Raw genomic sequence first — 22,040 nt, forward strand, 5'->3', positions numbered from 1 at the left:
CTCCAGTTGTAAAGTATTCTTATTAGCAAGTAACATTTTCGATCTTAAACAGATCTTTAGGTCTGAATATACAACCAAATTAGAATGTGAAATAGAACATAACCAAATACATAACGCAAATTAGATAGAAAATAAAATAAAATACAATAAAAATAAAAACAAAACATTGGAAACAATTTTTTAAATTTATGAAAATTAAAATAAGATTATTATTTAAATTAAATATAATAAGCAGTTATAATCCACATTTATAATCCATGTTTAACATCAATCTATGGGGGATAATTGTTTTTCGCACAAATATTGCCAAGCTTTAGATAGAGACAGTTCTATTTCTATTTTTAAACGAGTATGTTTTATTTCACATTCTAATTCGATTGTGTATTCAAACCTGAAGATGATCTGTTTAAGATTGAAAACATTAGTTGCTAATAAAAATACTTTACAACTGTACAAAGGTTTTGTGAACATTTTGTATTTCAATAAAAATTGAATTTCAATTTTGTATTTCAACCCCAGTTCATTTGTATTGCTGTAGAATTATTTAATTTTTTACATCATCATATAGTAAGCATAATTATCATAAGCATCTTTGTCTATGATGCCTATAATTATTGCAAATGTAATTGTCTCTAGAAAAGAAACTAATTAAATTATTCTTTCAAATAAATCTTTCTTATTGCATATACTTAGAATGTTATTAGGCATATTGCATATGCTATAGATATATACTGTAAGATGTTAGTGATACAACAGCAGTCATGGAAATTGCAGCACTTATGACAGTGATAGCAAACCTTTTGAGCTCGGTGTGTCAAAATTCGTAAAAAAGCCTAGCTGAACTTGGGTGCCATGTCACATTTAGAAATATCCATAATTTTGTGATATTTGTAGCTCTAGTAAAAAAAGAGTTATATTTTTGATATATTTATTTATTAAAACAGCAAAAACAAGTAATTCTTTACATTAGTGACTTTTTTGTTACTGAATTTCATTTGCTAAACCTTCAATTGAAGGTTAATATTTCGTACACTTCAAGTCTAAGCAAGTGCTACTAATTTCGTCTGTCAGTAGGTTTCTTTTATTGGTTTTATTATTATTTAATGATGAGAATAAGGTCTCATAAAAGTATATAAAGAGAAAAATTGTGAGCAAAGCCAACACTAGATTTTTCAGGGTGCTAAAAGTGTCTGGTAATTAGTTCCAAGTATTCTAAATTTCCTGTTTGTAGTGGCACTCTTTTTCATTCTCTAAGCGATTCCTTTCCAGACTCTCAAGTTTCGACCTCAAGTCAAGAAACACTTGAGCCCAGATGCTGTTTTGAAATTCTGCAAGTTGCATCTCCAAATCATCAATTTACATCCATTGGAAACCATTTAATTTCAAAGTACTGTAGACTACTACATCCATGTACTTAATTACTTTTATTGTCTGTTCCAGGCTTCTAAATTGACTAAATCTTCTGCTGAACTGGTCAAGTAACGAGTTTACAATATGCAGGTATTTATATGCATAGGCTCCATTTTAATTTGTACAGTTGTGCTGGCCTTCTTGAAATACTTTTTTACTTGAGGAAAATACTTATAAGTTTTAGTCTCTACATCTTGCTTAAAAATTCTAAGTTTACTTTCAAAAGCTTTTATGTATCCAAACACAACATCAATACTTTTGTCAAAACCTTGTAACTTTAAGTTCAGTTCATTCATATCAACAGAGAGATCTGTAAAAAACATCAATGTGCTAACCCACTTATGATCATTGATTTGAGGAAAATTTGCCATATTCTTATCCTCAAGAAATATCATAATTTCTACAAAGCACTCCACGAATTGTTCAAGTACTTGTCCTCGGCTCAGCCTCCTCACATTATTGAACATCAGCAGTCCACTTAGGTTGAATCAACTTCCTGTAAAAGTGCAGAAAATACTTGCTTGTGAAGTTGAGCAGCTATTAAATTCACTGTTTTTGTTACAATTGACATTAAATCATTTAATTCTGTGAATCCTGCCTTGGCACATAACACCTGATGGATAATACAATGAAAAGACACAAGTGGATATCCAATAGTTTCCATAAACAATTTCACAAATCCCATCATATTGTGTGCCCCATCTGTTGTCACTGATGCAACTTTAGAGATATCATTGCTTAGGTCACAGAATGTTATTATAACAACCTTACATATTTAGCTTCCTGATATACAGTAATTATTGGCACTGATTTGAACTTTATCAACTCTTCTCTCATTGTGAGACCATCAGAATATTGAGCAATAATCACCAACTGAACATTTGATGTGACATCAGAAGTTTCATCAAGAAAATCAAAAAATATTTACAATTATTTAAGTCTCCTTTTAACTGATGCTGTATGTTGTGTTCACTCTCATTATTCTGTCTTTGATGACATTTCTATTGAGTGGTAACTCATAAATTTGCTTAATAATTGCATCTTTATTCTGCATAACGTGAAATAGAACTGGTGCACATTTTAGAAGAGTTTCTTTAATAAATTCTCCTTCACTGAGACAATTTTTCCATGCTGAGCTATGGAGTGAGCAACGCAGAAACTTGATGTTAAATTTGAAGACAATCTTACAAATTTAAGGATGGAATTTGACTCTTATAGTGGTTTAGCTGTCTGGAAATGTATTTCTTCCTTTCATCCTCACTTTTTTCAAGAGCTGGCAATGATTAGTTTTAAAATGTCTATTAATATTCCATGTTCTGCTTACTACTGTTTCATTACACAGTATCCACAAGGGTCTGTGTTTCTTTCGATAATGTCCAGAGGTAGATTAAGGTCAGTTGAGATCTCGGGCAGAGAAGAAAATATTGGGTTCCTGAAAAAAAAAAAAAAAGACACACGGAAAATAAAAATACATGTTAACCATATTTTAAATAAAATATATATTATATATAGAAATATTATATAATATATAACATATTTTAAATTTTGTATATATTTTTGTATATTTTCTGTAATTTACTTTGTTAATCTCGCCCCTTTTGGAATGAGGTTAACAACACCAATAAAGAATAAAGGAGAGTTCGAGTGAGGACCTGAAAGTGAACGGACGTGTTTTTATGGTCTCCAATTTTCTTTTGTCTTGCTAACCCTACACTCGACCCCACGACTACGACTGCAAAATAATACGACAATTTATAAGAGTCGACAGGATTACCTTATCCAGCAATGAGTAAATCTAGAAACAAATCCATCCCAGAAACAGGTAGTTCTACCTCTCCTCCTAAACTAAATCTTATTCCGTTTAACCCACGCGGAAAGCTAAGTCTAACTTCGTGGATGAGACTGTTTGAGAAGCAAGCGGCGAGACAAAGGATTGACGAACAAGAGCTCCACTTTTACATACCAGAGTATTTACAGCATGAAGCTTTCGACTATTTTTGTGAAAATTTAGTAGAGGAAACGGATTGGAACAAAATTAAACAAAAATTACTCGAGTACTTTCCACAGGAAGAAGAAGATTACTTCACCGATTTTGTAAATCGACAACACCAGCGAGATGAAGATGTCTTAACTTACTATAGGGACAAAACCTCCTTGGCGGAAAAAGCTAAGTTAAACATGCAACAGACCATTACAGGTCTCAATGCCGGCATAAATGCGGAAATTAGAAAATATATGATAGCCGCACCGCCAGCCACCGCTGTCGAATGGCTTCAGAAGGCTACTAAGTTAATAAAAATTCAAGAAGAAGCAGATCATCCGCCGAAGACCCAGAAAGAAAATCATCCGGCAACTAAACCGAATCGAGAAAATTACACAGGATCCCAACACTTTGCCAAAAACCAGATACTGTCATGGCCGCACACAAAGAAAACGACGCCATCTTGGATTCCACCACGGGGTCAACCCCAGTACAGAAATTTGGTACATCACATGAGCAGACCGCCATCCCCTTGCCGTTTTTGCTATCAGCAGGGATTACCAGCACAGCACTGGAGAAGAGACTGTCCCCAAAGATATTCAGCTCCTATTCACAGAGACGTCCACAAGGTATCTGAAGCAAATGAGGCAGAACCAACTTCACCATCTTGACTACTACTAACTGTTTCAATGGAGAACAAGACGATGCCTGCGCTCATCGATACAGGAAGTTCCATCAGCCTTATATCCCAAAAACTATTAGATACTTTATCCAAATACTTTCAATACCAATCGGATGTGAAGATTATCACTACAGCTGCAGGATCTACCACAAGCATGGCTAATGTATCAATCCCTCTTAAGATTGGAAACCTGACAAAAAACATTACTTTACATGTAGTATCCAGGTATTTCCCTTATTTAATTTTATCTTATCCAGACATTAGAAAATTTAGTCTTGTCATAGATTCTAGTCTTAATCAGATCTCCCAAAATCAGACTATCCTAGCATTAGATCCTAATACTTTTGAAGTACGTTCAAATCACTCTAGTTCCACAAATAGTTACTATAGTAGAGACATTAATCATTTTTGTAATAGAATAAGTAAAAATAGTAATAGCTTATATAAGATAGATCAGAAGGAGACCCCTCAGGCTCCTAACCTTGTCTTCCCACCTCCTTTGGCTCAAAATGCAGCAGGAACTTGTAGGGGTAGGAATAGTTCTAGTTCCTTAAAGGAATCTCTGTTAAATATTTTTAACATTAGGGATGTTGTTAACCCTAATCTGAAGGATGATCAGAAGCAGAAGCTAAAGAGCATTGTTTTAGGATTTCGGGAAGTTTTTTCTGCTGAGAAGTTTTCAGTGCCAGCCCTAAAAATAGCTTCCCCTAGAATATTACTTAAAGACGAAAGACCCATAACTTTAAAACCTTACAGAGCATCTTACCGTGATAGGGAAGAGATTGATAGACAGGTGGAACTATTGCTAAAGTCGGGATTGATTGAACCATCGTCGTCCCCTTACGCTGCCCCAGTCACATTAGCCAAGAAAAGAGATGAGGGAAAAACTAGATTATGTATGGACTATAGGAAATTAAACGAGAGGATTAAAGTTAACAATGAACCTATTCCCAGAATAGATGAGCTACTGGATAGACTTATAGGTGCGAAAATATTTTCTACGGTAGATATTCTGTCAGCCTATTGGCAGGTTCCTCTCCATTCTGAAGACAAAGAACTAACTGCCTTTGTAACGAATTCTGGTCATTTCCAGTGGAATCGTTTACCATTTGGCCTAAAGACTTCACCCCAGATTTTTCAGCTAGTTCTAAAAAATATCCTAAATAAATATAGATTTCCTTTTCTCATCAATTATTTTGATGACTTGTTAATTTTTAGTCAGAACGTGGACGAACACCTAAAACATTTAACACAAGTATTTGAATTATGTTCAAGGGAGGGTCTCTACTTAAATCTTAAAAAATGTCAGTTTGTTAGATCTGAAATTAATTATCTTGGGTTCAACATCAAACCAGAAAGTTACTCCCCCTCATTACCAAATATAGAAACAATACAAAAGTTAAAATGTCCAACCAATATCAAACAATTACAGGGCTTTTTAGGGTCCATAAACCATTACCATCGATTTATTCCAAATTATGCAAATTTAAGAGCTCCTCTAAATAAGCTCCTAAAGAAAAATCAAAACTGGGTTTGGACGACTAAATGTCAAGAATCTTTTGAGAAATTAAAAAGAGCACTTATCTCCAGACCCATCTTAAACATGTATAACCCTTTGCTTCCTACACATCTTTATACAGATGCTAGCGGAGATGGTATAGGGAGTATCTTGAAACAGGAACACCCTGTTAAAGGATTACTTCCTATTGCCTATTTCTCCAGGTCCTTACGTGAATATGAAAAAAGCTACACCATTAGTGAGAGAGAATGCCTTGCAATTGTAGCATCTATTGAAAAGTTTCACTTTTATCTTCATGATATCTATTTCACCATACACACTGATCATCAGGCTTTACAGTGGCTGAAAGGTATAAAAAACCCATCTGGAAGGTTATTTAGATGGTCTTTGAAACTAAGCATGTATCAGTATGATATTAAACATCAGAAGGGAAGCCAGAATGTAGAAGCTGATTATTTATCCAGAGCCCCCGTGAGCCATTTTGTTACCACTGAGGAAGTCCTTTCCAACCAGGATACCTCATTACTCACCTCACCCAAATTCTTCCGAGATCGTGAAGATGTAATCTGTATCAGAAAGAAGGGATTTACAAAGAAAGTCATACCTCCATCGCTTCAATACAAGGTGCTATCCAGGGCACATGCACACTATGGTCACCCAGGTATAACACAGATGCTGAAACTAATTAGTCCACGTTACTATTGGCCGAATGTCATCAACGATGTTGTAGAGTTTGTTAAACATTGTGATGCTTGTCAGAAAGCAAAGACATACAACCATAAAAGGTTTGGCTTGTTAGGTGATTTACCTTCATCAAAAGCTCCATTTGACATGTTATCTATGGACACTGTCTCTGGAATGCAAAGATACGGATCTACTAAAGGCTACCTTCATGTTGCCATCGATCACTTTTCTAGGTTTGCTTGGTGTTTTCCATCCAAATCTACTTCTATAAACGCCTACATAGATTGTCTAGGCAAAATATTACAGACAGGCAGCCCGAAACGTCTACTAACAGATAGAGCACCTTCATTTACCTCCTCTAGATTCAGAAGATATTTAGAAAAGAATGGAATCAAACAACATCTAACAAGTACTCAGCGACCTCAGCACAACGGGATAGTTGAGAGACTAAACGCCACACTTGTCTCTAGACTAAGAATAAAATATTCAGAGAATCCAAAACGATCCTGGACTCAAATGTTACGTGACGTTGTGAAAGAATACAATCAAACGCCTCATACTATAACAGGATTCCCTCCAATGTTTTTAATGTACGGAGAAATCCCCGATTCACCTGACAACTTGAATTATCCCTCTCTCAGCGAAGCACGTAAGATTGCCACCGAAAGAACTGAAATAGCTCATGAAAGAAACAGAGATAAATATAATAGTCAACACCAAACTCCAAACTTCAAAGTAGGAGACCAAATACTACTACAAACCTTTTTCCATCCCGACCAAGGAAAACTTGCTCCAAAGTATCATGGACCTTTCACCATATTAAAGATAGTATCTCCTTGTAACGTAGAAATAGACAGACCTGTCCAATCATTAAATAAATTAACTGATATTGTAAATGTAGATAAAATTATACCGTATTATAATCCAACCAACTTTAGAGTTCAAGCCGATAAATTGTATAACACCCAGCCCAACCTCCCTGAGGCTCCATGATGTCGCCTTTTCAGGAGGGGGGCATTTAACATATTTTAAATTTTGTATATATTTTTGTATATTTTTCTGTAATTTACTTTGTTAATCTCGCCCCTTTTGGAATGAGGTTAACAACACCAATAAAGAATAAAGGAGAGTTCGAGTGAGGACCTGAAAGTGAACGGACGTGTTTTTATGGTCTCCAATTTTCTTTTGTCTTGCTAACCCTACACTCGACCCCACGACTACGACTGCAAAATAATACGACATATATATATTATATATAATATTTGTATAAATAATATATTGTGGCTGCAAGCCATATTGTATTGTATATATTAAAATAAGTTTAGTATAGTAGTCTTTTGTTCTCCTTCTTTCTAGAACTTTCCTCCATAACTCTTTTCCCTTGGGTGAGATGACCAGTTCCAGGAACTAATGTGAACAAAGGGGAGAGTAAGACCCTGAGGCATGTCATTCTTTGCGGAGACCTAGAAGCACACGGATGTGAATTTGAGTACTCCGAGTCAATGCTAACGACGACTAGAGGTCGTCAAGAAGTCTGAGGAAAGGGTCCTGTCCTATCGTGGTGACGATAAGACAGTACAGAAAATGAAATTACGAAAGGAAAGTAAGAGAAGACTTTGATTTATGAAACCATAACATGCAGTCTACATAAAGGTCACACTTGGCATCTCACCCAACTATGACACAGAACCAACCTGGGTATTCTTACTTTTGCTAAAACTTACTTCTTATAGAATCTATCCTTTTCTATTGTTAGTTGTAACTTAGTTTATAAGATTAGTTTTAAGGCTCATATCTAAGTGCATTGTCATGAGTACTATATATTTGTTCAGAGTTGTTAAGGTAGTGTTCATGCTGTAGCAATTAGTACATTTCTGTATTACAACACGACATTGGAATCCTTATTAAGAACTTGTATATGTACGCGAAATAAACTATTTGTAGAACTACCCAATTTCCTTAGTCTGGTAACGTGTTTTCTTTGTTGACTAGTGAATCTCCTGTACAACCTCACAATGGCATCCACGACAGGATTCCAATGATAGTCGCGGTTACAGATATGAAGTCAAATATTCTCCTACTTGTATACTGTTGTTATTAGAATATTATATTATTTAGACCTTTTCAACTATGGCATTGGGAAATGAATACACAGAAAGTATGATGTTGGATCAAATAAATGGGACGAATCCCCCTCTTATTTTTACGGGATTCTTGGGGATGATTTCCCCCTTTTCCAATTCCCCCAGTGATACTGTAAATATCCAATGATTCTTCCACACTGTCAAAAATGTCTCTACGCTTGCTGGATGCAAGATGAAGTCAAAATTGCTATTCCCCAAGCCAAGTTAAAAGGGGAACCCCTAACCACTTTTTTTTGTCTAATCGAACAATACCCAGCATCATATGAAGATATAAAATGTGATATTATCAAATGTTTCATGAGAGAAAGTCCAAGAGAAAAAGCTGCTATAGACCAATTGATGAATGTCAAATAGGGTAGTAATGAATTGGTAATGGATTTCATCATCTACACAAGGACTGTTAGCATGTGCAGTAAAAAATAACAAAAATATGGCAAATCTACGTGATGATGTCATCTTAAAGAAATTTATTAAAGGGTTAAATGGCATTAGTAGTAAACAAAATGTTACTTCTGGACCAGGGCATGTGGCATGTGGAAAAATCACCCAAATCAAGCATAATTACCTTAAAAATACCCAAAAAATCTTACTAAAATCACTTGTTTTTAGACATCCCAAAATGGGTTTTTATTTCTGGACCAGGGCAATTGGGCAGATTTAAAAAAAACAAGTGAAAATCAGACTTACTTCTACTCAAACCAAACAGTGCTAATATTTCTTTCTTCTCTATATCTCTTTCCTCACTAATGTGAAAATCATTTAAATTAAGCCTAAAAAGTTATTAAAATAATTGAAATGGATGTCAAAATCCCTCATTTTTAGATACTCCAAAATGGTTTTTCATCCTTTTGAAATTAGGGTTTGCCACTCCGGACTTTTTACTTCCATACTAATGGTTCCAGATGGAACCGCTAAAGAATCAATAGGAAAAAAAAGGTGTCTACTAATAGACACCTTTTTTTTGGGTCTATTAGTGGACCCATGAATTCATTCACTTGGGTACATACAATGAAGAAATCTATAAAAAACACAAATAAAAAAAAATGAAATCCTATACAGGTCCTTAAAATTTCCAAACCATCGTTTACTGCATTAATAAAAAAAATTGTAAAACAATTCCCGTTTTCGTTCAGACTACAATCCGATCTATTTTTACAGCATCTCTTTTACGACAGTTTATACCATTTATAGGTATGTGTCTATTGAGAAGAATCAACAAAAATCTTCATTTTCTGAAAATCCTGTCAAATTCCTAATGATCATAAACCACCAAAACTTGGACACTTTGGAAAAATGGTTAAAAGTCATCAAAGCAAGACCTAAAATTCTTTAAAATTCCTCAAAAACACTTCAAGATTTATAGACCACAAAAAAAAAAAAAAAAATGGGAACATGGAAAATGATTAAAAATCCTTAAAAGAGGACCCAAAATTGTATTTTACTTGTTGACCATCTAGTATTAGGCATATGAAAAATCACCTTAAGTCACTAAAAATGAAAGCATCAACACAAAAAAATGCAAAATGTTGTAAGATAGGTATCTCAATCTTAGATACCCCAAATAATTTTTCATTTCTGGACCCTTTTATGTTTGTTTAGTTAAGGCAATGCAACACTTGGGCAATCTGCATAAAGGGATGCCTTCTGGGAGGTTTTTTTTTTTAAGGGAAACTGGCCCCTATTTAGACGTTACAGACATGGAGAAAACCAGGAAAATTCCACATGGCCAGTCGAGTGAGGCATGAACCCACGACCAAACTCCCGGTGTTCAGGAAACAAAGACCGCTTGGCCACTAGTGGGCCCATTTCTAGACCACCTGCCATCAGGCATTCCAAAAACCAAACAAAAATTACTGACAGTTGCCACAAAATATTTCAGAAATTCGTTAATTTTAGGTCATCCATTTTTGGATACTATTCAAGTTTTATTTCTGGACCAAATGACATTGAGGCTTCAAAAATAAGTGGAAAATTAATAGACCGGACATAGTCAATATTTAACAATTATCTAAATATATAAAATTACTTGTCCCGATTGACTGATTCATCATCGCCCAGAGCAAACTGCTGAACCTAGAGGTGAAATTTGGTACACAGTTAGGGTATGTCATGAAAACACACACCAAGAAGGGATTTTTCAAAATTCCCCTGCAAGGGAGAGCATTAAGACTGAAAAACAGCTTCTACTGTACTATTTTAGATGTGATTTTTTTGTTTTCAACTATGTTTAGTCTTCATTGAGTACTTAGGTGTATTAAATTGATAACATTTCAGACATTGTTATAAATATTTTTATACATTTTGATTTTTTAACCAAATGTTTGAATCGTTTTAAATTTGAATTTGTTATTGCATATTGGTTCAATTATAAAATGATTGTAAATGTTCCAGAAAATTGATCAAATTGAAAACTGTTGATTCTCAGCGGAAGTGTTATATAACAATTACTATGGTTGTTGAAATACAGTAGAGCGTTGTTTATCCGAATCAATTGGGGACTGGGATTGTTCGGATATCTTATTTTTCAGATAACCGATTATGTACAAAAAATTATATTAACCTATTCCATGTTGAAATTTTTCTCCATTGCGTGTCGCTTCGTGTTGAATTTTCATCAATGTTGAGCCTAATGTAAATTTTTTAAAAATAATAATTGGCTATTGTATCATTAAAAATTATTTCTTTATTTTGTACAAACAAAATAAATATATTGAAAAATATAAAAACAAAGAAATTATATTTTGGAAGTTAATCTAGTATCAAAAATGTTAAATTTAGCACGACACAGTCTGACTGGAATGCTTTTGGTTGATTGGCTTTTGGATAAATGACGCTCTACTGTACTGAATATAAATGGTGTTTGCTTGCAAAATCCGCACGAGCGAAGTCACGGGTAACAGCTAGTTTAAAATATTATTTCTGGATTAATAACAGGTAATGAGAATTTTGAGAGTAGTGTATATATAAAATAAAATTCTAAAGATGCAACATTTTTTATTTCTGGACCACCAGGCTTTGGACGCCTTAAAAAACATATAAAAAGTACTGGATAAATTTTCACACAAATTTGTATTTAGTATAATTCAAAATATAAAATTTTTTAACTAGTCTAAAAACATTGTGCACAATAGTGAACAAGTGGTCAATATGTTTCTTCTACTAGTTTACTATCTACAGTGATCCTATTCTTGAAAATTGAATTTACAGTCTCTTTCTCAGAAATATCTACTAGGTAACTGACAGTACACACTAGATCATTTGACAAATGCAAACCAATGAGAATCTTTTGCAAAAAATATAATTATAATTAAAATTATAATTAAAACATGCCAGGACAAAATTCATACTTTACAATATTAAATTCACAGAAGCAATCACAAAATCATTGTGTCTTCTTTTAACGTCCTTTTCGCACTCGGGAAATAACTGTCTTTACGGCGGAGTCGACCTTCTTTTGTAGGCTACTCTTCCGCCTCAATAATGTAAAAACACGGTTAAATAATTATTTCCCAAGCCTTGGGGATATTTTTAACCGTGTTTTACATATTGAGGCGGAAGAGTAGCCTACAAAAGAAGGTCGACTCCGCCGTAAAGACAGTTATTTCCCGAGTGCGAAAAGGACGTTAAAAGAAGACACAATGATTTTGTGATTGCTTCTGTGAATTTAATATTGTAGAGAATCTTTTGTTTCAAAGGCAAATTCTTAAAAACGGTGACATAATTATGTGATAATATCTGGCACCATCTGCATTATCCTTTTCGTGGCATTTTACTTCAATTATATATCCTATATTTTCTTTTGTGATAGCAAGAATATTTAATCGAGGTGCATGCCCGATATGAACACCCAATTCAGCCCTAACATCAGGAAAGTTTATTACATCAGATTTAATAATGTGATAAATATCACTTTGTAAGATGAAATGATTGGCTGGCCGAGACTGCGGATTATACAAACCAGATGTACTTAATGCAAAATGAACATACAGCTCCTTGTCATTTCCCCTGAGTGCCTTCAAACTTTCTTGGAATGCCTGAACCTTGTGAGGTTCAAACAAAGTTTTCTGTAACTTAAGTCATGCAGAAATGAATGCTTTAATTAATTTCCCAATTCACACATTTTATGTTTCCAGACGATGACTCAGTGTCCTCAGTAAGAAGGAAATATCCAGACTGTGCAAAATATTGAAAGAATAAATCTACCATATCCTTTATGGGATCATATGTTAAATGATTATTGAGAAGGTTTTTCAATTGAATGATGTGTTCAATCTCTAACTTTGATACTACAGTAATAGGATGCATTGGGTTAGAATCTTTTAGAACATTGTTGACAACATCATAAATAACTTTATATTTAAAAAAGGATCCAAGAATCCAAGTTTACTTGAACCAACTGTATCGATCCAGTAACAACATGCTGTTTCTTTATTTATGTATTTGATGATGGAAAGGGGACAGTAGATATTTACACGTAGATCACCATCAAGTACACGGTATCCATTATACCAGATTTCAACTTCTTTCATAGCATCATCAAACTTTTTAGTCTTGAACTTATGCATCATAAGCAGATTCGACACTTCTTCTTGTACAAATCCAAAGAATTTGTAATAGTTGTGACTTTTGCTCAAAAATGATTTATGTTTTACATTATTTGCACCCAATGATACCAGTGCTCCAATTGGCATTGCAGCACAAATCAGTGTTTGTTTGAAAGTGTTTTCATTCTTTTCACCTTTAAATATTTTACCCAGAAAGTCTCTAAAAAAGGCACAATATTTTTAAGATCTGATTCAGGCGTATCATCAAATATCGCTTTGGTAACAGGTGTGTCGTATTCATCGATGAACAAAAACACTCCTTTATCAGTTTCTAGAGTTTCAAAATGGGTTGATAAAAGTTTGGATAGAAACAGAAAACCTTCCATTATGAAATTCTTCTTTTCCTCAATATTTTTCATTGCCTTCCAATTACTTTTCCATATGTGGTAATCAAAATAGGTCAAGAATAGGTAATCAAATAGGTAATCAAATAGGTAATCAAAATAGGTCAAGAATGAGAAACTATACAGTAGTTTCTCATTAATTCTCCCTTAGACCAGACCCAAATATCTCTTTCATCATTTTTTGGTGCTTTTGTAATCAGATATGAATGTTTTTTAAATTCCTCATGGATAATACAGTTTAAGCTAATCAAGACTCCCTCCAAGCATGTCCCTGGTAAGTCTTTAAAGTCGACAGAAATTATAGGATGTTGACCACAATGTTCATAGAACCATTTTCTATATGGACATAAGCCAATTGTGCACTTTGGCTCACAACGGCACTTGTAAATATTCATTTTCTTAAAAGCCATCCAACTTTCTGACATGTTCCCCTCCAGAGGCACATAGTTTCCATTTTCTTCTGTTACATTCTTGATCTGCTGTCCATTGACATCATGTTTTATTCCAAAAAATTCCTGCAGCATGTTAATATTGGTTGACTTGCAGAATCTGGGTGGAGCAGTAATTAATATTTGATTATCAGCATCATGGTAAAACTCCCATGCCAATAATGTTTTGTCGACAAAGCTTTCTTTGTTTATTTTCTTCATGAAACACTGGGAACATGGATTATTTGGTGTTTTCTCCTGGAAATAAAATAAAGAAATATCAACCAATTATTCAAAATTATACTACAGTTTTTTGAAATTATTATGAACTTACAGAAAGACTTGTGCCCACTGGAGCGTTTTGATGGTCATGTGTTTTGGCAGCTACAACTGCTGTTTCCATTTGGACTGTTACCTGATGACAGAGTAATCATTAAATTACCACAAAATAAAAATGTCATGTGAAATAACAAGGAACTTACTGAATAAGAAGAGCAGGGAGCTTCACTTAGCTTTAGCCTCTTAGGTGGTGGCTCATTCATGATGTAACTATAAAAAAAGAAAGCAAGAGTAAATAAATATCTTTTGTAAGGAAAATATACGTAGACTCGATGCACAGTGGGTCATGTCACTCAACATCTAGCAAAGGATCAATTCCTGCTAAGATTTGGCAACTGATTCAGGCATTTGGGCTAGGCCAGCAAATTAATTGAAGACATATCAGTAACTTTATTTGATTTTTTTTATTTTTCCTTTTCTACTAAAATTTTAATAATAAAATAAAAATTTTTACAATAAATTAAAAAATGATCAATACTAAAGAGAACAAAATTGTAGCAGAATATTATACACCATTAAAAACAAGACAACCATCTGAACTTCAGCAATTTAAAAATACTTACAGATCTTTTACTCAAGATAAAAACTAAATATACCAAAAAATATCAATGAAGTAACTCAAATGAGAAGTAATTGAATATCTCAATTCGACCGTAAATAAAAAATTAAAGACGGATTTCTGCAAATCTAAATTAGGGAATTTCTGGAAATAATTCAGAAATTCCCTAAATATGGGGCTAAATTCAGTTGGCATTAAGATTGCTTGTAAAACGAGAATAAACAGGAACAAAAGAGAACAATGCAGAACAATTAGGAACAAAAGAGAAGAATAACAAAATAAAAAACTATTCGATAATGTAGAACATAAAGCAGATAGTTGTAAAAGTTTAGATGAAGAAGCAGATGAATTAATTAGTAAATCTTTAGAAACTTTTCAGTCATAAATGGACAAACTAGTTTCATACATTCCTAATGATGAGAAACAAAAATGGAAAGATTTAAAAACTATCATTACTGAAATAGACAGATTAGAAGATGGAGCAAAAATAGTTGCTTTCAAACAAGTAGTAGTAGTAGATGAATATATTGCAAGAAATGCTGCTAATTTATTTCTTGAACAATTAATCCTTCGTGACTGTGAACTAGAGTCTGCTAATAATAAAATAGATGAACTGGAATATAAATTAGACCACTACAATAATTATGATCCTAAGAAATTAACAGAATTAAGAAACAAAACAGTAGTAATACCATCAAACGTTGATGATGTAAAGAAAAGAACTCTGAAAATATTTGAAAAGGCATACTAAAAATATGAGAGCAATAAGTGAAAAGATTCAAAAATTGTAAATTAAATGGAAAGTACCGTATTCAGGAATTTAAATGTATTCAATGAAGAATATCCAAAATTTCGAAAAAACAAAAAATAATTTTCAATTTATTTTTCAAGACTTAATAAAGTCTTATTCAGCAAGTTAATAAATTGAATTTATTATTTTCATTCTTACGTTTATCATCATAATTGTTATTATTCTTTTCGTAATTTACTACTTTAACACTAATAAAAATTAGCGATTTATTCAACAATGTTCGTGAGCGTATCTGTGATACTATTACGTGTCCCTATGCTAATGTATCTGTAGAATTGGGTAAAAGGTGTCATCTTCTTTCCAACTTAAAGACTTTTTCTTTGCTTCTTCAGTAAAAATATCATGTTTATGACTCCTGATCACTTTCTGTCTATAAAAGTATTCTTTTTTCAATACTGCTTTCTTGATGCCCTTTAATTTTTTCGAAACAGAATTTTCTGCTCTGTAACTGTACAATTTTGACCTTAAACCAATGTATTCTAACATCTTAATAACATTCAATTCATCTTTGAATTTTCCTATTACTTTCTTATTTTTATCAGAATATAATGGATGGCCTTTTGGATAATCAAAATAGTCTGAATTGTTGTTCATAAATTCAGCCTTTTTGATCTCATATATGAAACTATTGATATTGCCATAAAGAAGTTTTATTTTTTCACTAAATTCTTCTTTAATTACATTGTAATGGAAGTCATACATTAACAATTTTGATAAATCTAATACAGCTTGCCCGATGTAAATTGGTTTATTAAACAATACTTTGGTTTTATAATTATGAATTGCTGCCAGGCGTTTACTAAATATAGTTCTGTGTTTAAAATTAGGTTTGTTTATCGCTTTTTGTAACTTTTCTTCGTCACAATATAATTTAATATTTTGTTGGTTTCTAACAGACTACATCGACTTACCATATGAAGCATTAACTATTAATTTCCAGAAATCTTTTTCAAAATCTTTTTTTACTTTTTGTCTTAAATTTTACACATAATGCTATGAAATTTGACTGAGTAAATTTTACACCTCTATGAACTTTTGTTATTTTCATTCCCAAGCTCTTATAGAATGCTAATATTTTGTAATGAATTACATAATTTTTCTTATCATGGAAATGACAAAGCAGTTTCTCTACTTTTCCATCCAGAGGAATTCTATTTTCTGGAGCTAAAGGGAGGTCATTGAATTTGTTATGAATAGTCAAGTTTACTGGAAATGCTAAATCGACTTCCTACCAAATAACATACACTCCGTCCATAGAAATTCCTTAACCAGTTGACCTGAAGAAGAACAGCGCGAGTGTTCGAAAATGTTCATCAACCACGATATACAATATATTAGCGTTGTGCACCAGTTACAGGTTCCAGAGAGTATAGATTTCACCCTAGTGCTGAAGTTGAGTTAGAATAGGTTCTATATTTAATTCTATTATTTTATTAAATTTTTCTTTCATTACTTCTTAAAAATTGATTACGACATGTTTATATTAAATCCTAATACATATAACATACAAAAGAGATCAATAAATTATAGGTACTATTTATTCATAGCTCTAAAATGAATTGAATTTAATATTCTGGTTATTGAAAAAAAAGTAGCGTTCCTGATAAAGAGACCAGAGATTATGACATAAAACGCAAATAATTTGGTAATATCTACTGAAATAATAATTGGTAATCTGGCAAACATAAAATAATAAGAATATATCTATCTAACTATCTCCTTCTCAGCACTGTTTAAGTCAATTAATAAATAAACACACCTGTTTTATATTCGCTGAGCTTATTGTTTTATTCCTCCGAACGTTTTCAGCCTACTATAATAGGCCATCTTTAGGCTTTACATTTTTTGTTCGAAATGGTAACATTCAAATTTATTTGAATTTGCATTTTAAGTTAACGGATTAACGTACTCTCAAAACAGTTATTTTGTATTTTATTTTGTATTTTGTATTTTATTATTTATTTTTTACTTTAAGTTTTTTGTTAGTTTGCAACGCGTTTTGAGAGTATGTTAATCCGTTAACTTAAAATGCAAATTCAAATAAATTTGAATGTTACCATTTCAAACAAAAAATGTAAAGCCTGAAAATGGCCTATTATAGTAGGCTGAAAACGTTCGGAGGAATAAAACAATAAGCTCAGCGAATATAAAACAGGTGTGTTTATTTATTAATTAATAAGAATATAATTGAATTATTTGAAATTGTTGCCAAAACCAACTTTTGGAAAATTATCATTAAAAAATTCAACTTTTTCAGTCAATTGAATCACATTTATCTTTGATATAATCATCAATGGATGTTAAGTTTATTCAACTTATAAAGTAATCCCGAAAAACAATTAAGGATCTTACTGAGATTGATTTTCTATCTTAGTTGCTTACACTATCAAAATACTGTTATCTTTAACAGACAAGTTGGATTTAACAAATTGTTATTCTGTAAAACAGTTTTATGTTATTATATAAGCTGTTAATTACATGAGAATCACATGAAATAAGCTGGGCATTTATTTTTTAATATAATTAATCCATATTAGGGTAAATTAGGTTTTGTGTTGCTACAATAATCACATGTATTGTACATTACAAACTCCCTTGTAATAGAGAATTCTGAATTCGAATTATTAACTAAATTTAATATGCCCTTTTTTGATGAACAAGATTATTGACTTACCTATTGCTGAGTATAAAAAATAACTGCAGCCAAGTATTGTGTGCTTTGAACTTTTCTGGATCATGTAATTGCCAAATTAACAATGGAAAAAAATTACATTATGTTATGAGTCAAACAGCTCTAAGCAGATATTTAAAATTTTATGCAATATCTTAGTACGAATTGTTTGTTTGTGTGATAATAATTTGCTACAAAAATATAAATTCAGGGAATTGCCTAACCTGATAAAAAGCATTCGCACATCAGGCATAAATAGTAAACTATGAACAAATATAAAATTTATAAACTATCAACATGTTTTCAAAATTGTATCTATTATACCACTTAAAATGGGTATGCGTACCTGTTACAACTTCACAGTAGCAGTATAATAAATATAATAATTTATTAATTACTATAATTTTTTGGGTGTGAAACTACCTACTGCCTTTCAAAAAAGTACAGCAGTAATTTACTTGAACTTTTGCTGAAAATGAAGGGAAGTAACCATTACAGCAGGAATGAGTTAAAATAATTGGAACAGAATAACTTTTACCGAGGCTAAACACACCGAATAGGCCTCTTAAGACAAATTGTTAATAAAAATTGAAAACCTTTATTTACCAAATTAAAAAGACACAAGGCAAGCAAAATCACTTAGAATTGATGGGTTAAATTTTACTTATGTGAACCGTTATGGCCACCCTTCCGGAATCTCGACAGCAAGCATCTTTTGAATTTCAATGTAGGCGGCGCTGTTAGCCAAAAGATCGTGTAAATTATAATTTCTAATTAAATAAATCTTATTTAATTAGAAATTATAATCCCATCAATTCCTGTCGATCTTTTATTTGCGAGAGACCTGATCGCCTTCTTCACCTCCCTAAAGGTGAATAGTTCATCCTTATTAAATTTTAATTAAGACAACAGGCGAAAAAGCCCTGCGCATAAAGAAGACAAAAATTAGAAATACACACTGGTGGACGAAGGTGCTTTCCAAGCTTAAAAGGGAAGTGAATAAGCTTAGAAAGAAATTTATGGAAACAACATAGAAGAGAAAGACCTTCTTAAATCCCATTACAAGAACTCACTGAAGGATTATAAAAAAAAATTAATAAGGCCCGCACTAATTCTTGGAGGATCTTTTGCACGCAGTTCAACAAAAACAGACCTTGAGACCTCTCTTACCACCACCTTTTCAGAAACGGAAAAGAACAGTTCTCCTTAATTAACTAATCTCATGAAAATGAATGACAACACTGAGGATACAACCATAGTTGACATAGAAACTAATATAAAAAATATTCTAAATTACCACTTCCCTCAAGACACCGAAACACAAAAAGATCCTCTTGAGTACAAGCTGTGATATCCAAACAGATAAACGAACCACATAATAATGATAGTGAGAATAACCTAACCCCAGTCATGGTTATTATCTACGCAGAAACAGAATCAATTGCCGCAGGTTACCCTATGGAAATTGATCTTATTTTTTGGAGGACGTATGTAGCTGCAAGCTATATTGTATTGTATATATTAAAATAAGTTTAGTATAGTAGTCTTTTGTTCTTCTTCTTTCTAGAACTTTCCTCCCTAATTCTTTTCCCTTGGGTGAGATGACCAGTTCCAGGAACTAATGTGAACAAAGGGGAGAGTAAGTGTAAGGGTCGCAAAAACGCGTAGAAGTGGTGAATAATTATAAAGTTCCAAAGTCGTATATTTCGAGAGTCAACTTGGGTCAGGAACGTGTGTTAGTGATGCAGACCAAGCACGAAAGAAACTTTCTTAAAACTTATCCTAAAACAAATGCAACTCGATGACGAACGACCGAGGGGATGTCAACCAAGAGAGGAGCTTTGTCCAGGTGCTCACAAACAAATGTCAGGAGTGAGACACAAAGGGGGGAAATTAGCCGCCAGAACATATGGCAGATTTTTTGGAGCCATAATGGCGTGAAATACGAGCGCAAACTTCAAAGGCTCTGTCAACCCCTCTCGACCCAGATTAGTCTTGGGTTTCGGGAAACTCTTATAAAACCCCTGGATCTCAGGGTTGAAGCGCGGTTCTCTTCCAGACAGGCGGTTCTCCTCCAGACAAAGAGGTTGATCCTCCTTCGGACATTCTTGGAAGTGCGGCGGTGCTCCTCCAGACAGGCGGTTCCTCTCCAGTCGAGTCTGCACCAGTCAAGACTGTCCAAAGATCCTGGAAAAGGAGTTGCCATCTACAGAGGCCGCCAGAACTCCTCCTCCTCTACAATGGGACCACAGCCCTTCATTCATCAGCGCCACAAGAAGACTGTCTCTCCGAAAACGACCTAGGAAGCCCGGAACATTTCCAACGTCACCATACCTACATTGCCCTAACGATCTAGATCGTGTTGTACCTCAATAATATGTAAGTTAACTTAGTAGTTAGAATAAACGGTTTTGTGTAAGACACTTGTCATCTTTGTCTCCTACCGCCACCACCCACATACGATTTCGACCCTAGGTTTTCCTGACACATGATTAACTGTTTTCCCCTGGAAGTCGGCGGCCTTACATAAGACCCTGAGGCACGTCATTCTTTGCGAAGACCTAGAAGCACACAGACGTGAATTTGAGTACTCCGAGTCAATGTTAACGATGACTAGAGGTCGTCAAGAAGTCTGAGGAAAGGGTCCTGTCCTATCGTGGTGATGATAAGAAAGTACAATACAGAAAACGAGATTACGAAAGAAAAGTAAGAGAAGACTTTGATTTATGAAACCATAACGTGCAGTCTATATAAAGGTCATACTTGGCATCTCACCCAACTACGACACAGAACCAAGCCCGGGTATTCTTACTTTTGCTAAAACTTACTTCTTATAGAATCTATCCTTTTCTATTGTTAGTTGTAATTTAGTTTATAAGATTAGTTTTAAGGCTCATATCTAAGTGCATTGTCATGAGTACTATATATTTGTTCAGAGTTGTTAAGGTAGTGTTCGTGCTGTAGCAATTAGTACATTTCTGTATTACAACGTGACATTGGAATCATTATTAAGAACTTGTACATGTACGCGAAATAAACTATTTGTAGAACTACCCAATTTCCTTAGTCTGGTAACGTGTTTTCTTTGTTGACTCGTGAATCTCCTGTACAACCTCACAATATCATATATTATATTCAAATTGTATGTAATTTGTTCATATGAAACCAAACTTGGTATTAAAAAAAGTGTGAAGTTGGGGTTTTACAGAGCTCTTCAGAAGTCAGTGCCCAGTGCACCCACCATTAAATCCGTCTCTGATAATGCCATACATCTCAGTCTATATGTCTTAAAAGGGTCGGATACCGCTACTACCACTTCCTTTATTATTTAATCTTGCTTTTTTTATTTTTTAGGTTCTCTATCACAAGGCTGCTATAATAAATAAAAATGATAGCATTTTCTATAATAAATAAAAATCATAGCATTTTCTATAAAAGGTTAATAGGTTTCTTAGGTCTGTAATAGCGTTGTTGGACTGACTCCTGGGCCCTTGGTCTCGAGTTTTTTGTGTTGTACTCGAATTGACGTCATCGAACTCACTTGTGTTACTATGGGTGCGTTCTTTTATTCCTCCGCGTAACTCCGCACGAGTGACATCCATTTAAAAATTTTTGCAGAACGCGTTCCTAAATTCTGGTCGGAGTGTGTGCCTTCAAACGGCAAAAACGGCCGCTTGTAGCAGTAATTTAAGGTGGAAAGCAACATGGCGTCCTCCATGGCTCAGATAGTTTTCGTTTCCTGGTCCATTATGTGGTTTTATAAATGAAAATTTAGAAGTTGTGAAAGCGCAAGTTAGTGCACGTGGCGATGTAAGTGTCTTTTTGAATTTTCTTTGAATGGTAGCCGGCATTCTAATTTTTTTG

At 33.5% G+C, this 22,040-nt stretch overlaps 2 protein-coding genes across 2 annotated transcripts in view; one reads left to right on the top strand and one right to left on the bottom strand.

Moving 5' to 3' along the window:
* Window positions 1–22,040, top strand: part of LOC136980169 (uncharacterized) — a 72,772-nt gene that overhangs the window by 15,025 nt on the left and 35,707 nt on the right. The window lies entirely within an intron of this gene.
* LOC136980113 (uncharacterized) lies at window positions 13,470–14,354 on the bottom strand. Its single transcript, XM_067276150.1, has 3 exons — window positions 14,279–14,354; window positions 14,131–14,211; window positions 13,470–14,054 (listed from the first exon to the last, which is right to left on the bottom strand). Exons 1-3 carry the CDS (start codon window positions 14,336–14,338, stop codon window positions 13,473–13,475), a joined length of 723 nt encoding a protein of 240 aa, XP_067132251.1. The 5' UTR covers window positions 14,339–14,354; the 3' UTR covers window positions 13,470–13,472.

Source organism: Centruroides vittatus, unplaced genomic scaffold (assembly GCF_030686945.1).
Source record: "Centruroides vittatus isolate TY-2023 unplaced genomic scaffold, ASM3068694v2 contig_680, whole genome shotgun sequence".
NCBI classification, from domain to species: domain Eukaryota; kingdom Metazoa; phylum Arthropoda; class Arachnida; order Scorpiones; family Buthidae; genus Centruroides; species Centruroides vittatus.

Coding starts and splice junctions, on each gene's coding strand:
- LOC136980113 (XM_067276150.1), bottom strand. CDS start 14,338: ATGAATGAGCCACCACCTAAGAGGCTAAAGCTAAGTGAAGCTCCCTGC. Junction 14,212..14,278: donor CTCCCTGCTCTTCTTATTCA/GTAAGTTCCTTG, acceptor CTCTGTCATCAG/GTAACAGTCCAAATGGAAAC. Junction 14,055..14,130: donor CAGTGGGCACAAGTCTTTCT/GTAAGTTCATAA, acceptor TTTTATTTCCAG/GAGAAAACACCAAATAATCC.